The 15,724-nt window shown below is 73.3% G+C and overlaps 4 protein-coding genes across 4 annotated transcripts; 3 read left to right on the top strand and 1 right to left on the bottom strand.

Moving 5' to 3' along the window:
* Positions 1–1,371: 1,371 nt before the first annotated feature.
* On the top strand, positions 1,372–3,957 carry AURANDRAFT_60963 (hypothetical protein; the record flags this gene model as incomplete). Its single annotated transcript, XM_009034266.1, has 2 exons — positions 1,372–3,381; positions 3,553–3,957. The coding sequence occupies 2 exons, from the start codon at positions 1,372–1,374 to the stop codon at positions 3,955–3,957; spliced, it is 2,415 nt and encodes an 804-aa protein (XP_009032514.1).
* Positions 3,958–4,104: 147 nt separating this feature from the next.
* On the top strand, positions 4,105–5,328 carry AURANDRAFT_60962 (hypothetical protein; the record flags this gene model as incomplete). The annotated part of the gene is made up of 1 exon (XM_009034267.1): positions 4,105–5,328. One exon carries the CDS (start codon positions 4,105–4,107, stop codon positions 5,326–5,328), a length of 1,224 nt encoding a protein of 407 aa, XP_009032515.1.
* Positions 5,329–6,621: 1,293 nt separating this feature from the next.
* Positions 6,622–13,143, top strand: AURANDRAFT_60961 (hypothetical protein; the record flags this gene model as incomplete). Its single annotated transcript, XM_009034268.1, has 6 exons — positions 6,622–7,658; positions 7,813–9,222; positions 9,421–10,099; positions 10,311–10,451; positions 10,652–11,167; positions 11,422–13,143. The coding sequence occupies 6 exons, from the start codon at positions 6,622–6,624 to the stop codon at positions 13,141–13,143; spliced, it is 5,505 nt and encodes a 1,834-aa protein (XP_009032516.1).
* A 1,291-nt stretch (positions 13,144–14,434) lies between these two features.
* AURANDRAFT_60960 (hypothetical protein) lies at positions 14,435–15,374 on the bottom strand (the record flags this gene model as incomplete). Its single annotated transcript, XM_009034237.1, has 2 exons — positions 14,435–14,543; positions 14,779–15,374. The coding sequence occupies 2 exons, from the start codon at positions 15,372–15,374 to the stop codon at positions 14,435–14,437; spliced, it is 705 nt and encodes a 234-aa protein (XP_009032485.1).
* Positions 15,375–15,724: the final 350 nt, after the last annotated feature.

Raw genomic sequence — 15,724 nt, 5'->3', positions numbered from 1 at the left:
GGCGCCCCGGCCGGTCCCGGCTCGCCCGCGGCGGCCCCGGGCGCCTCGGCGGCGGCGAGCGCGGCGCGGAGCCGCGCGATCTCGGCCAGCGCGGCGCCGAGGTCCGCGAGGCCGTCCTCGACGACGGTGAAGGCCTCGTCGCCGCCGTCGAAGGCCGGCGGCGCGCCGGCGGCGGAGGCGCGGAGGATGCGCGCCGTCGCGAGGACGATCGTGTCGCCGACGCGCACGTCCGCGGAGTCGCCCCTGTCGATGCGGATGACGGCCCCGCCCCGGACGAGCGCCGTCGGGTGCGCGCCGCGCGACGTGAGCACGAGCGCGTCGCCGCGCCGCGCGAGCTCCGCCTGGCAGCGCGACACCGTGGGGCTCAGGATCTCCAGCGGCAGCGCGCCGACGGCGCCCTTGCGGCCGAGGACGCTCGTGGCGTCGGCGGCGATGGGCGTCACGAGCGACGTCTGCGTGCTCTTCAGCGAGAGCGCCTTCGCGCTCGTCGTCATCTGTGGCGGCGCGCGCGGCGTCTGCATCCGGCGCGACGCGCTTCTTTCGAGAGTGGCGCTCGTTAGGGTCGTGCGAGCAGCAATCAGACTCCCATGCGCTGCCGAGTCGATGGTGATCAGCTTTGAATTCGTGACGCTTGCTGGCGCGCGCCCGCTCGCCTGGAGCCACGCCACTGATCCGGAGTAGAATGCAGAATTGCTCCTCTGTCATTGCTGCTCTGGACCCATCTGGTCTCAATTGCGAGAGCGTGTACGAATTCAAGGCGGTACACAGCCGTCCACTCTGGTAAGGTACCCCCGGCGAGCGAGCGGAGCGCTCCGCGGATTCATCCGCGGCCGCACCCTGCGGAGCGGCACGATGTCCAAGCGCAGCGTGGAGAACAGCATCCCCGTGAGCGCCGGCGACGTGCAGGAGTGGCTCGCGGCGGCCATCCCCGACAGCGTCGAGGAGAAGGCCGCCGTGCTCGCCGCGGCCGCGGCCAAGGCCCTCGACGGCCCGGCCCTGCGCGCGCTCGGCGAGAGCGAGCTCAACAGCGTGCTGGGCCTCAAGAAGTTCGGCCCGCGGCGCAAGCTCTTCCTCCGCATCGCGGACCTCTCGGCCGTGCCCATCGCCGACGACGACGTCGAGATCCTCGACGAGGCGCCCGCGGCCGCGGCGGCGCCCGCGCCGGCGGCGGCGCCGGCCGCGGGCGACGACGACGAGGCCGTCGAGGACCGCATGAACGCCGAGGCCGCGTGCGTCGGCAGCTGCCGCTGGGTCGCGGACCGGCTCGCGAAGATCCTCCGCGAGCACCCGGGCTGGGCGTCCCGGGCGCTCGCCGACGCGCGGACGGCGGAGCTCCGGACGCTCGCGGCGACGGCCAAGGCCCTGCCGCGCATGTCCTGCGTCGTCTGCGGGACGACGGGCGCGGGCAAGTCGACGCTCCTCAACGCGCTGCTCGGCGAGTCGGAGGTGCTGCCGACGAACGGCATGCGCGCGTGCACGGCCGTGCTCATCGAGCTCCGCTACCTCGACGACGCCGCGAGCCCGGGCGACGGGTCGACCTACGTCGGCGAGGCCGAGTTCCTCACGCGCGCGGAGTGGGACAAGGAGGAGGAGGCGCTCTTCGAGGAGCTCACGACGCAGGACGGCCGCGCGATCCTCAACGTGAGCGACCCCAACGCGCACAACCACGGCGCCTTCTGCAAGCTCTACAGCGTCTACGGCGAGGCCTACACGCACGAGTCGACCTACGAGATCGTCGACCCGGCCACGAACAAGAAGCGGCGCGTCGCGATGACCGTGCCCGAGCTCCGCGCGAAGCTCCGGCGCCACACGCGGGTCACGCGCTTCCTCGGGACCACCCAGAAGGTCAGGGCGACGCACCCGCGCGGCTTCCGCCGGTCCCTCGAGCGCTTCATGGACAGCTCGAACCTCCTCAGCGACGGCGCGTGCTGGCCCATCGTCAAGAAGGTCCGCGCCTACGGCCGGTGGCCCGTGCTCAAGTCCGGCGCGGTGCTCGTCGACGCGCCGGGCACGCACGACAGCGACTCCGCGCGCGGCGCCGTCGTCAAGCTCGCGCTCAAGGAGGCCGACTCCGTCTGGATCGTCTCGAACATCAACCGCGCGGTCAACGACCGGTCCGCCAAGGACCTGCTCGGCGAGTCCTTCAAGCGGACGCTGCTCATGGACGGCGCCTACGGCCGCCTCATCTTCGTCGCGACGCAGTCGGACGTGCTCCAGCGGTCCGAGGTCGTCCGCGCGCTCAAGCTCGACGCCGCCGCGTCGCTCTACGACTGCGCCGTCGCGCGCAACGCGTACACGCGCGACCGCGTCAAGGCCGACTTCTACGCGGGCCTCCAGGACATGGACCGCGCCGCCGGCGACGCGCCCCGGAGCGCCGCGGAGCTCGAGGCCCAGTTCACGATGCCCGTCTACTGCGTGTCCAGCGTCGACTACCAGAAGCTCAAGGGCGTCCGCGGCGACGACGGCCCGCCCCAGGTCTACGACGCGGCGTCGCTCGCGGCGACGGAGATCCCGGCGCTCGTCGACTTCGTCCACGCGGCGTCGCTGTCGCTCCGCGCGCGCAAGGTCGCGCTCCAGACGCGGTCCCTGCTCGCGTTCGCCGAGAGCCTCGAGTCGGTCGTCGCGGCGAAGCCCGGCACGGGCGAGGAGCGGGCCGAGCGCGCGGCCTGCGAGCGCGCCTACGCGCGCGGCGTCGCCGGCCTGCCCGCGGCGCTCGACGCCGCGCTCGGGGGCTTCGACAAATCCGTCTTCGCGTCCCTCGAGGCCGACGTGCTGCCGCGGCTCGACGCGGGCGCGGCCGACGCGGCGAAGACGTGCGTCGCGACGGCGAGCAAGTGGGGCGGCTCCCGCGCCGAGGGCGGCCTCCACTGGGCGACGTACAAGGCGACGCTCCGCCGCGGCGGCAACTGGCGCCAGAACTTCAACGAGGAGCTCGCGGAGCCCGTCTACCGCGCGGTCGCGACGCACTGGGAGAAGGCCATGGTCGACAAGGCCCGGCGGGGCCTCGACGCGCTCGACGGCGCCGTGGCGAAGGCGCTCGCGGCCGCCCACGACGACCTCGCGGCGCGCCTCGGCGACGCGGCCGCGGAGCCCGCGCTCGCCAAGCTCGACGCCGCGCGCGTCGCCGCCGCGCGCCGGGCCCACGAGGCGTCGTCGTCCGCCGTCGCGTCGTCGGCCCTCGCGGCGACGAAGGACCACATCCAGAAGCAGCAGAAGGACCTGAGCCGCGAGATCACGCCCCTCGTCCAGGCGGCGATGCAGCCGGGCTACGACCGGGGCTTCGTCGAGAAGGGCACGGGCTCGCACCGGCGCCGCTGCGCGGTCGTCGAGTCCCACGTCACCAAGGAGGCGCGGTCCATGTTCAAGGGGGCCATCGCGCCCGTCGTCGCCCGCGCCGCGCGCACCCGCGGGTTCGGGGGGTCCCGGCCGAACGTCGATTCGGCCGATGTTCGGACGCGTCGCGGTCTCTCGGCGTGTCGTCCGCGGAGCGCGCGCGCGATCGCGTCGGGCCGGTCGGACGCCCGCCCGTCGACGACGCGAAACCGGGCGCAGGTCGTCGCGGGCCTCGCGAAGCTCCGCGCGGACGTCGGCAAGATCCTCAAGGACACGTGCGCGCGCAAGCTCCTCGACGACCTCCGGCTCAACTACTCGGTGCTCTGGGAGCCCGTGTCGCCGGAGATGCTCCGCGTCCGCGGCGCCATGGCGCACCCGCTCAACGTCGCGACGTGCGAGGTCCGCTCCGCGCTCCGGCGGCTCCTCGACTCGCAGGGCGCGGCGCCGGAGGCGCGCGCGGGCGACGACGACGACGACGGCGACATCGTCGACATCACGAGCAAGGTCGCGGCCGAGAGGACCGTCGAGGTCATCGACGTCGACGACCTCGACGTGCCCGACGCGCCGCCGGCGCCGCCGGCCGCCGCGTCCGCGCGGGGCGGCGTCAAGGCCGAGCGCGCCTGAGAGAGGCCGACACAAGAATGTGCAATAAAGCACCTTGAATGACATGGATGTTCAACGAGCCTTTTGTGGCATGTTCAATAAAGCACCTTGAATGACACGGATGAGGACTCGGATGTTCACCTTGAGCCTTTGGCAGTGACGAAGATGATGGCTCTTGCGCGAGCCGCTCGGCGGCGGCTCCTCCCCCGCGGCGCGCTGCGCCCGACCTCGCGGAGCGCGGTCACGACGACGTTCCTCCCCGAGAACCGCGAGTGGCACGAGCCCGCGGTGCTGTCCGCGGCGGCGGCGAGCTTCCGCGACGACGAGCTGCGGCTCCTCGACGCCCTCGCGGAGGCGGCGGCGGCGAGCCTGGACCGCGCCGTCGAGGCCTCGGCGGCCGAGGCGTGCCTCGACGCGTCCGTCGCCGCCGCCGGCGACGGCGACGCGGCGGCGCTCCTCGCGGACTTTGCGGCGCGCGCGCGCGGCGACCTCGCGGCGCGGGTCGGCGCGGGCGCGACGGCGGCGCCCCTCGCCGCCGGCGAGACGCTGCGCCTCGCCTACGCGGCGCGCTTCGCGGAGCGCGTCGCCGTCGCGCTCTTCCCGCCGGGCGGCGACCGCTACGGCGCGCTGCCGCCGCCGGCGGGCCGCGGCGAGCGCGCGCGCCGCGCGCTCGCCGACGCGGGCGCCGCGGCGCTCCTCGAGCCGGCGGCGGCGGCGCCAAGCGCCGCCGCGTCGCCGCGGCTCGGCGCCAAGGTGCGCGCCGCCCTCGAGGCCGCCTGCGCGGGCGACGGCGCCGCGCGCGTCGCGGCCGCGGCCGCGCTCGCCGACGGCGACGACGACGGCCTCGTCGACGTCGCCGAGGCCCGGGCGGCGCTCTACGCGGCGGCGGCGCCCGTCGCCGACGCCCTCGCCGACGCCCACGGCCACCACGTCGCCGCGGCGCTCGGCCGCGACCACGCGCCCGCGCGCCGGTTCCTCGACCGCGGCGCGGCCCGGCGGCTCCGCGGCGCGGCGCGCGGCGCGCTGCGGCACCTCGACCGCAACGCCAACGACGCGCTCGACCTCCCGGCGAAGGCGCGCTGCGTCGCCGCCTGGGCCGAGCCCGACCGCGTCGACGACCCGCCCGAGCCGCCGCCGGTTCTGAGCCCGGCGTGGTTCGCGCACCGCGGCGGCGCGGACGGCCGCGCGTACGTCCGGCCCGCCGCGCTCGCGGAGGCCACGGACGAGTTCTTCCCGGAGCACGCGAAGCTGGGCAAGGAGCTCGCCACCGCGCTCCTCCGGCACCGGGAGCAGTTCTGGCGCGAGCACGAGGAGGGGAAGACGTCCGCGTACCTCACGGGCGCCTTCTGCCTCTTCTGCGCCGCCGCGGACTACGCCATCATGGTCGCCTAGGCGCCCCCCCCGCCGCGAACCCGGCGCCGCGCGCCGCCGAAGCATCAGATGTCGTGATGCCATCGTGTGCACACCCAGTCGAGGATACTATTTCGTGCCCCCCCTAGACGGGTCCTGGTGCCACCAGAGAGGCTGCCATCCTGCGCGCGTTGGGGTAAGGTCTGTTGATCCCTGCGGCAGGTGTATACGCTTCGACCTGCAGGGGTGCGGCGAGTGTTGTTTCGGTTTCGCTGGGGACGCTGGATCCGCACTGCACGCCCTTGGCAAGGGACCGTTCGCCAGCTGGTTCTTTCGGTTGTTGTTTTGAAAAGTCGATCGCGCGCGGACGCGCGAGTCGAACTTGATCGTTCCGGAAGAAAAAAAAATTTTGTTTGGGGGAGCTGGTCGCAAGCGACCCGGGCTCGAGGAAGGGGAAGGGGACGGTGGGCGGCGCGTCGGGTCGCCGGTGGGGGAGCGGCGGGGCGGCGGGATTGGGGGGTGGCCGCTCGCTCAGATGGGGTGCCGCAGCGGCTGCCCTTCACGCGCCGGCGCCCGGCGCCGCGGACAGCGGGGACCGGGCGTGTGAATGGCAGTCGCGCGGGATGCGCGGTGCGGGCGCGGCGGGGTTGTCATGGGGGTTCTGTGTCGGACGCGCGCCCCCCCCGTCCGCTAGGCAGAACCCCCTCCCGCCGCGACACGCTTGGACGTTCTTCAGATGCACAGGGTTTGAAGTCTTGCGCGCTTAAGGGCCCCAAGTTTACATTGAAGCATATGAAGCCATAGTGAAGCACCAGTTGCCTTTGGCTTCAAGCAAACTTTTTTTTTTGAGGTGAGTGTGGAGGGGAGAACTTTATCATATAGTGAGGTGAGTGTGGAGGGGAAGGAACTGGCACTGCGCCACTCCCAACACTTACCAATCGTCGGCCGGAACGCAACATTAACTTATTGAAGCTGCGGGCGGAGGCCTCGGAGGCCCTCCGTGACGAGCGCGAGCATGTCGCAGCGGCTGGCCGTGCGCGTTCCAGCGGCTTGAATCGCGCGCGTTTGCGTGCCCCCATGACACGGCTGTCGTGCGCATCCAGCGGGAACATCGCAGGCGCGAGTACGCCGCTGCGGACAGCCCAGCGCCGCGCGTTTTTTTACAACAAGGCGGTACGAGGCGAGTGGACTCTGTGTAAATTTTAGGCCATCAGTGCACTCCGCAATCGCAGAGGGCGAAGCTGAGCACCGACGGCGCGAGCACCGCGACGCGGTCCGCGCGCTCGTGGCCGCAACCCGTCCGCCGCCGCTCGCGCGCGCCGGCGTCGCATCGCGATGGACGGCGCCGTCGCGTACGCGGCCGTGGAGCACGTGGCCTGGGAGGCGCGCATCGGCTGGGGCGAGTCGTCCGACGAGGGTAGCGAGGGCGAGCCGGAGCGCGCCTACCGCGCGTCCGCGCCCGGCAACGCGTACCTCGACGCGGGCGACTGGGCGGGCGCCGTGCGCTGGGGCGGCGACGGCGAGAGCGACGACGAGCGGCGCGGCGGCGCCGCGGCCGGCGCCGGCGCCGGCGCCGCGCCGGCGGCCGGCGCCGCGCCGGGCCGCGCGTTCGCGGAGCCCGGCGGCCGGCGGAAGCGGAAGCGCGAGCGCGGCGCGGGCGCGGCACGATTGAGCCGGCTGCCGCGCGCGGCGCACAGCCTGCCCGCGCAGCTCCACCGGTTCCTCGTCGGCGACGCGTCCGCGGCGGCCCAGGCGCTCTTCCACCGGCCGCGGCTCGCGCGCGACGCGCTCCGCGGCGCCTGGACCCTGGCGGCGCCGCGCGCGGACCGCGCGGGCGGCGCGGCGCGGTCCGCGCGGCGCGCCGCGCTCCGGCGCCGCGGCGGCGCGGGCGCCGCGTTGCACGGCGTGTCGCGCGACGGCGAGCTGAGGGCGGCCGACGGCGAGCTCCTGTTGCTCGAGCTGAGCGAGGAGCGGCCGCCCCTCGTCGCCAACGCGGGCATGGCCGCCGCGCTCTGCCGGCTGAGGCGCGCGCGGCCCGCGGACGACTTCGGCGACCGCGCCGCGGACGCGCGCGGCTTCGACGTCGACGTGCCCGCGGCCGAGCCCTGGCCGCTGCTCGGCGAGTGCGCGCCGGACGACGAGCAGCTCGCCCTCGTCTCCGACGCCTTCCGCGCGCCCGTCTTCCCCCACGGCGCGCCCGACGCCGCCGCGCCCGTCACCGACTTCCTGCTCTGCCTCGCGCCGCGGCCTAGGCGCGCGCGCCGCGACGGGCCGCCCGAGCCCTGGACCTGGGTCGTGCGGCCCCTCGACGGCGACCACCTCGTCGCGCTCCAGGGCCAGGTCGAGCCGCGCATCGAGGTGCCGCCGCTCGGGTCGAAGCGCGCCGCGGCGCGGCACGTTTCTACGGCGGCGCGCGCCGCGGGCGCCGTCGACGTCGCTTCGGCGCGCGTTCGGACGAGCCGCGCGCGCTCGGCGCGCGCGTTCCGGACCGCGGACCGCGCCGCGCGCGACCCGCGCCCCGCGCAGGCGCTACGCGGCGCTCCAGGAGCCCATCGCCGCGTTCCACGTCGCGCGCGCGTTCGCGGCCGCGCGCACGTCCCGCGAGGCCGCGGTGCGCGAGATCGCCGTGCCCCTCGACGAGATCCAGCGCGCGCTCTTCTGCAACACGCACGTGCCCGCCGCGCTGCTCAAGCGCGCCGTCGCCGACGTCGCGGAGAAGGTCCGGGGCGACGGCGTCGATTTGTGGCGCGCGCGCGGCGTCGTGCCCGAGGGCGACGACGACGACGCGGTCGGCGGCGCGGACGCCGCGCGGCGCCTCGCGGCCGCGGAGGTCGCCGTCGACGCCGACGACGTCGCGACGCGCTTCGCGCCCGAGGACGTCTGCGCCTACGAGAGCGCGAACGCGGCCGCGCGGGGCCTGCGGACGCTGGGCCTCGAGGCGCCGGAGAAGCTCGGCGGGCCCAGCGGCGCGGCCGTCGCCGTGCGCGCGCTCGGCCGCCGCTGCGCCGCCGCGCGGAAGCGCGCGGGCGACCTCCGCGCGCGCGCGCGGGGCGCGGGCGCGGCGCCCGACGATAGCGCGGGCCGCGCGACGGCGGGCGCGACGACGCTCGCGGACGTCGCGGCCGCCGCGGACCGGCGCGCGAAAACGCTCGAGCGGCGCCTCGGCGCCGCGCGGCGCGTCCACGAGGAGATCGGCCTCGCGCCGGCGCACCTGACGTCGGGCTTCGTCGACGCGCGCATCCGCGGGGCCAACTTCGCGATCCTCCGGCTCGGCGGCCTCGGCGACCCGTCGGGCGTCGGCGCGGGCTTCTCCTTCGCGCGCGCGTCGCTGGCCCAGTTCCGGTCCGCGGCGTCGCGGACGGGCGCCGGCGGCGCCGAGAAGCCCGCGTCGCTCGCCGAGAGCCGCGACGCGTACCAGGCGCAGATCGCGCTCGTCGCCGCGGCGCAGCGGCGCGCGCTCAAGCGCACCCTGGCGGACATGGCCCGCGGCGACGACGACGAGGCCGACGACGGCCGCCTCCTCGTCGGCGACCGCGAGTTCCGGAAGCGGGGCAAGCGCGGGCCCTACCGCAACTCGACGCGCTACGACGACGCGCGCGCGGAGAAGGCGCGCGCGCGCGTCGCGCGGCGCTGGGGCGGCGGCGCCGCGGGCCTCGACGACGGTGCCGGCGGCGCGCCGGCGCCGGCGCCCGCGCCCGCGGACGACGGCTCGGACCTCGACCTCTCGGACCTCGAGAACGACCTCCTCGACGACCTCGCCGGCGGCGACGGCGGCGACGGCCGCAAGGCGGCGACGGCCCGGGACGACGCGAAGGAGCTCGAGGCCCTGCGGCGGGACCTCAAGGACCAGGAGGAGCGGAAGCGCGACGCGGCCGCGCGCGACGCGCTCCGGGGCGAGTCGGGCGAGCCCGAGGCGATCCGGCGGCCGCCGCCTGTGTGGAAATCAACCACTGGTTTGGGTGGTCCTGACCAAACTTCAGAATTCTCTAGCTCGGTCAAATCGAAGTCGATTCGGCTGATTTTTGGACGAATCGATTGCTCTCGTCGAGTTCTCGAAGCACAGCGAAGAATCTTGTCCAAACCGTTCGATTACGCGCACATTGAAGTCGGGTTGAAGATTTGGAATCCACACAGGCCGCCGCGCTACGCCGTGCGCCGCGTGTCGCGGACGTTCGCCGGCGGCCGCGAGAAGGTGAGCGTGACCTTCGACGTCTCCGAGGGCGCCGTCGAGCGCGTCGCCGCGCGCACGGGCGTGGAGCTGCCGCCCGAGCGCGCGCCGTCGCCGCCGCGCGAGCGCCGCGCGAGCCCGCGGCCGCCGCCCAAGCCCGGGAGCCCCCGGCCGGGCGACGGCGACCTGCCGAACCTCGACTTCCTCGGCGGGCTCGACTACCTCGACGGCGAGCAGCCCCTGCTCCCGTCCGAGGACCTCGAGCTGCGGTCCGAGGACCTCGAGCTCGCCGCGGGGCCCGTCGGCCCCGTCGCGTCCAGCCCGCCGCCGGGCGGGCCGAGCCCCCGCGGCGGCAAGAAGAAGACCGTCATCACCTTCTCGGCCCAGGCGCTCGCCGACGCGGAGAAGGACGGCGGCCCGGCGCCCAAGGCCAAGAAGGGCTCCGTGAAGCTCAACATCTCGTCGCTCATGGCGAAGCACGACGAGCACAAGGCGGAGCAGCGCCGCGCCAAGGAGCAGCGCATGAAGGACGACGCGGCGTCCTACCACCGGCGGCCCGCGCCGTCGCGGCGCACGGCGCCGCGCCAGGGCGGGGGCGCGCAGAACAAGCCCCACGTGCGCCTCGCGGCGTTGCTCCGCGACGAGGTGCTGACCTGCGTGGAATTCAAGTCTTCAACCCGACTTCAATGTGCGCATATGTGACCGTTTCGACGCGAGCTCTTCGGCTGTGCTTCGAGAACTCGACGAGAGGAATCGATTCGTCCAAAAATCAGCCGAATCGACTTCGATGTGATCGAGCTAGAGAATTCTGAAGTTTGGTCAGGACCACCCAAACCAGCGGTTGAATTCCACACAGGTGCTGACGCCGCTCTTCCGCCGGCCGGCGCCCGCGGGCGCGTTCTTCAAGCCCGTGGACAAGAAGCAGTTCCCCCAGTACTACGTCAAGATCACCGACCCCGTCGACCTCACGACGATCAAGGAGCGGCTGGGCCGCTACGTCTACCGCGGGGCAGGAAAAGAGTGCGAAATTCCCAACTTCAAAGGCTCCTCTCTCGGCCGTTTTCCACTCGTTTCGGCTAATTTTTGGACGAGCGGTCATCTCTTGGAACGGTCTCGAAGCGTGGATGCTTTTTCCGGAACGCGCGCGCGCGGAACACGCACGTTGAAGCGAACTTGAATCACTCTTTTCCTGCCCAGGTCTACCGCGCGCGGTCCGCGCTCCTCAAGGACCTCGCGCTCATGGCGGCGAACGCGGCCGCGTTCAACGGGCCCGCGCACCCCATCGCCCTCGAGGGCAAAGCCATGGTCGACGCCGCCGAGGCCGCGGCCGCGGACCACGCCGACGAGCTCGACGCGCTCGAGCGGGAGACGCGCGAGCAGACCGCGCTCTCGTCGTCGCGGCGGCCCGCGCGCAAGGGCAAGGGGCCCAAGGTGCCCGTGCGCGCGCCCGTGCCGCCGGCGTCGACGCCGCCGCCGCCGGGGCGGGCGCCGAGCCCGCGCGACCCGCCGGCCGCCGCGCTCGGCGCGTCGCCCGTGCCCTCGGCCGCGTCGCCGGCGCCCCTGGCCACGCCCGCGCCGCGGACCGCGTCGCCGCCGCCGCCGGCCGCGCCGTCGCCGCCGGGGCCGGCGCGCGCGAACGAGGCGCCGCCGCTCGCGCTCATGGGCGGCGAGGACTCGAGCTCCGGCGAGGAGGAGGAGATGGACGGCGGCGCCGTGTAGAGGGCGGGTAAGCTGGGATACGCCGGGACCCGCACGGACGAGTGGTCCGTGAGAGGCGTCGTGCCACTGATCAGGAGGCGCTGAGCATCACCTGAGTCAGGAGTGCGCAGTTCTCGGTCGATCCGTCTCTCTGTCTCCAAAAAATTGCGATGCGTGTCGCCGTGCGCCTCCTGGTCGGCGCCGCTGTGTGCTTCCTTGCCCCCGCCCGCGCCGCCGTCGACAGCGTGCTCTGCCCCGGCCAAAACGAGGGCGACCGCTGCTACTGCGGGGCGGAGGCGTCCGGTGAGAACGACTGCACGGCGAACCCGTCGCTCTGCGAATGCGCCGAGGCCCGGGCCTGCTGCGCGGGCGAGGCCTGGGACAACGTCGTCTGGTCCACCCCCGCCTACGCGCCCCCCCCGCTCCGCGGCGGCGCGTTCACCGACGTCGACGGCGCGGTGAAACTCGTCGTCGCGACCGTTGACGGCGCGCTTGACGTCTGGGGCGGCGCGGACGACGCCGCCGCCGCGACGCTCGAGGCGTCGACCGGCGCCCTCGAGTTTGCGTGCTCGCTTACGGTCGACGAGCTCAAGCTCGCGGCGACGCCGCGGAAGTTCCTCGTCGCCGTCGCGGCCGCGGGTTGCGCCGGCGACCCCATCGCGGTCTTCGACCCCGCGAGCGGCGCGCGGCTGACCACGGCCCTCGACGGCGCCGCGGCGGGCTTCGCTTCGGCGTCGTCCGTGTCGCAGCCCGAGCCCGGCTTCCTCTACGCGCACGGCGTCGACGGCGGCGACGCCGCCGCGCTCGTCGACGTCGGCGGCGCGCTCGACGGCGGCGCGGCGGCGGCCTTCCGGGCCGTCTGCGACCCGCCGACCTTCGCCCTGGGCGGCTTCCCCGCGGGGTCCCGGGGCACCTTCGGCGTCTTCAACCAGACCGACGCGGACGGCGCCGTGAAGCGCTACGCGATTGTTTCGCTCGTCGCGGACGACGCGCGCGCCAAGGCGGCCTTCGCGCTGCTCCTCCCCCTCGACGGCGACGGCTGCCCCGGCACCGTCGAGGCGCCCCTCGTGCTGCCCTTCGGGACGCTCGACGACGGCAACTTCGACGCCGACGGGCCGAGCCTCGACGCCTACGGCAAACTCCCCGCGGCGCTCGGCCTCGCCGTCGCCGGCGCCGCGCCGGCCTTCGGCCTCTCCGCGGAGGTCTTCGCCCTCCTGGCGACGTGCCCCGCGGGCACGCCCTTCGACGCGCAGCGCGCGGTCGCGACGCACCCGACGGGCAACTTCGTCTACTCGAGCCCCGGCGTCCGCGCGGCGGGCTGCCCCTACGTCGTCCACGCCTACGACGTCTCGGGGCTGCGGTCCGTCGCGAACGACGACTTCCCCCTCGCGCTGGACCCGGCCGTGGGCATGGTCAACTACGCGGGGTCCTTCGAGATCCCGGAGGACGTCGTGCCCGTCGGCGCGGCCGCGGCATCGGGCGCCTGGCGCTGGGAGGGCCAGCACGTCGCCGTGCTCGCCGGCGGCGGCGCCGGCGCCCTCTTCCTCGACTTCACGGACGACCCGCTGGCGCCGGCGATCGTCGCCCACGCGACCGCGGGCGGATCCGCGGCGGCCGCGTCGCTCGGCGACGACGACGCGTACTACGTCCGCGTGGCCACGCCGGCCGGCGACCGCTTCGACGCCGTCAAGAACATGCCGACGACGACGACGACGCGGCCGCCGGCGACGACGACGGCATCGGCGACGACGCCCGACGCGGAGCGCGAGTGCTCCGAGCTCGTCAAGGGCCTCGAGGGCAAGGCCATGAAGCAGGGCAAGTGCGGCCTCCACGACCACTGCGTCTGGCGCAAGAACCGCTGCATCGACAAGAGCCTGAAAAACAAGCAGGCCTGCCACAAGCTCAAAAAGCCCACGAAGAAGAAGCTCAAGAAGAGCTGCAAGAAGAAGGCCTACTGCAAGTGGAAGAAGAAAACGTGCGACTACAAGTAGGCGCGACCCCCCGGGGCCCCGCGGCGAATAAGCGCACCGCGCGTCATCGGCAGGCGGGCGGCTTCGCGTAGTCGGCGAAGCAGGCGTAGTCCGTGCGCAGGAGGTCGCAGACGTCGCGCGCCGCGGCGTCGGAGACGACGAGGCCGGCCTGCAGGCGCCGCTTGCACGGGCTCCCCCGCGCCGAGGCGTGCCGGACGCCGCCGCGCGTCGTGTTCGCGGCGGCGGGCACCAGTGCCGCGCAACCAAAATCTGATCAGCAGGCGCGCAGGGTGCCATTTAAACGCTAAGTGACGCGATCGACGTCGATTCGTACGCGGAAAGTACCCATAGGCGCGTCCGTGGTGTGTTTGAGGCGGACGTCGTCCAAGTTCGGCGGTGGAATCGGCTCCGGCCGCGCGGTCGTCGCGCGACGCGCGCGGCGCGCGAGCGCCCGAAACCTCACGGGAGGCGTAACTGCGGGAGAAGTAGACGAATCTTGACGGGGACTTTTGCGCCGGGGAACGTGACAGGACCGCCTGCGTGTGCAATCGAAGCCTCGGCCCGTGGCGTCGTGTGCAAAAATGCACAGAGATCCCCGGTTTGGGCATTGAAGGCAACTTTCCGGGCTCTCGGAGACGCTCTCAGACGCCGCGATGACCGTGAGGCTGTCGAGACGGGTTCGGACAACCTCGATCTGGCGTCGCAACCCGCTCTGAAGCTCTGGCGAGGCCTTGCCGCGTCTCCGCTGCCGGGCACGCGGCCACGGCGAGGTTTTCTGCGTCGCCCCGTGCTGCGGAACCGGTCGCGCTGCGGGATTGTGTGCGGAGACGTCGGTTTTGCGTTGGAGAGTCGGGGTGCGACGAGCCAGATGCCTCCGAGTTGATCGGGCGGGTGGTCGAAGCTGTCGAAGGCGTTGCCGGTACGAAGCGGCGTGCCGACGAGGCCCTGGGTCCGAATTTCTTCGAGATCACCCGATAAAGTCCCGAAAACGCCTTGTCATGGGCTGTCGCGGAGCGAGCACCTCAAACCGATCGACGCCGCTGCGTCCGGCAGGCTGTATCATCACCACGGACCACATCTGCAGCGTCACTGTCCTCGCGCACAAGCTTAAGACGCCCGTAACGCACCGAACCCGTTCGCGGCTCGCTGCGGCCATGCGCGCTACCGCGGCCACCACCGCACGCCATGGGCATATCGGGACGTTCGAGTGGCGTGGCCCGTCTCGCGCTGTCCGTGTGCGACTCCTCGGCCGCTTAAAGCGCGTAAAACGAGCGGGAGTGTCGCGCTCAAAGTTAAATGTCCGGTCTTGTTCCTACTGATCTAATTTTGGTTGCGCGATCGCGTCGCCGGCGGTCTCGAGCGCGAAGATGAAGCGCAGGCCGCCGCAGCCGGGCGGCGCCGCGTCGACGCGGTGCGCCTGCCTGGGCGGGAACAGGGTGATTCGACGTGAGCGTTCCAGAAACAAGCGTCCACGCTTCGAGCACGCTCCGAGGGATGATCGCTCGTCCAAAAAACAGCCGAAACGAGTGGGAATCGGCCGAGCTCGGCGCCTTTGAAGTCGGGAACGTCGCGCCCCGTTCCCGCCCCGGCGCCCGCGGCCAGCCGTGGATGAAGAGGCGCGACATGCGCGCGCCCCGCCGGACGTCGGCGACGTACTGCTCGAAGAGCCGCGTCGCGTTGTCGTGCGACATGGTCATCGACGGCCCCTCGCCCGAGCGCGGCGGCGCCGCGAAGGCGGCGAACTCGGGCTTGCGGTTGCCGGCGAACGTGCCCCGGCCGTCGCGCTCCACGCACATCGCCTCGAGGAACGCGGACGCGAAGGACTCGAAGGGGTCGCGGACGACGGTGAAGACGGCGGGCGGCGGCGCGCGCGCGTCGCAGCCCAGGGCCGCGGACCGCGGGTCGCGGCTCGCCTCGCGCTCGAAGCGGGCGTTGGCGAACCAGGCCGCCGCCGGGTCCGCGTTGCGGAACTTTTGGTAGTACCAGCGCGCGCCGGGGCCGCCGAGGAGCGACTCGACGAAGTGCGTGCCCGACTTCTGGTTCTTGACGTAGACGGCGCCCCCCGCCGACAGGAGCTTCTGCGCCGTCCAGCTCGGCGCCGAGCGGCCGAAGCCCGCGGTCATCGCCTCGTACTTGCGGTATTCCGCGCGGGGGCGGTCGCAGCGGGCGTATCTCTCGGCGCGCTCGCGGCCTTCCCGCAGCAGGTCCGTCGCGCCGACGACCCCGGCGAGGCACAGGCATATGGTCACCATGGCAGGCAGCCCCGAGAGGCAAGGCACTGACTTACGCCGTCACCATGCGCGGCCCGCGTCGACAGGCAGGCAGCCCCGAGAGGCAAGGCACGGACTCACGCCGTCACCATGCGCGGCCCGCGTCGACAAGCGTATCCAACACTGCTAGCGACAAAAGAGTTACGCTGTCACCATGCGCGGCCCGCGTCGACAAGCGTATCCATAAGGGGTCGAGAAGGCAGCGGGGCTGCCCAAGTGCTGCCCTTCAAGCTTTTGGGGCGCAAGTAGCGAGCGCAGACCTGTTGCCACAAGATATCTGGGGACGCATTGCATGATCGTCGACGCGTCTCGCAGTCGACGTCGCGCTCTCC

The sequence above is a fragment of the Aureococcus anophagefferens genome (assembly GCF_000186865.1).
Source record: "Aureococcus anophagefferens unplaced genomic scaffold AURANscaffold_1, whole genome shotgun sequence".
In the NCBI taxonomy this organism is placed as follows: Eukaryota; class Pelagophyceae; order Pelagomonadales; family Pelagomonadaceae; genus Aureococcus; species Aureococcus anophagefferens.
This window is presented reverse-complemented; position numbering and strand designations above follow the sequence as displayed.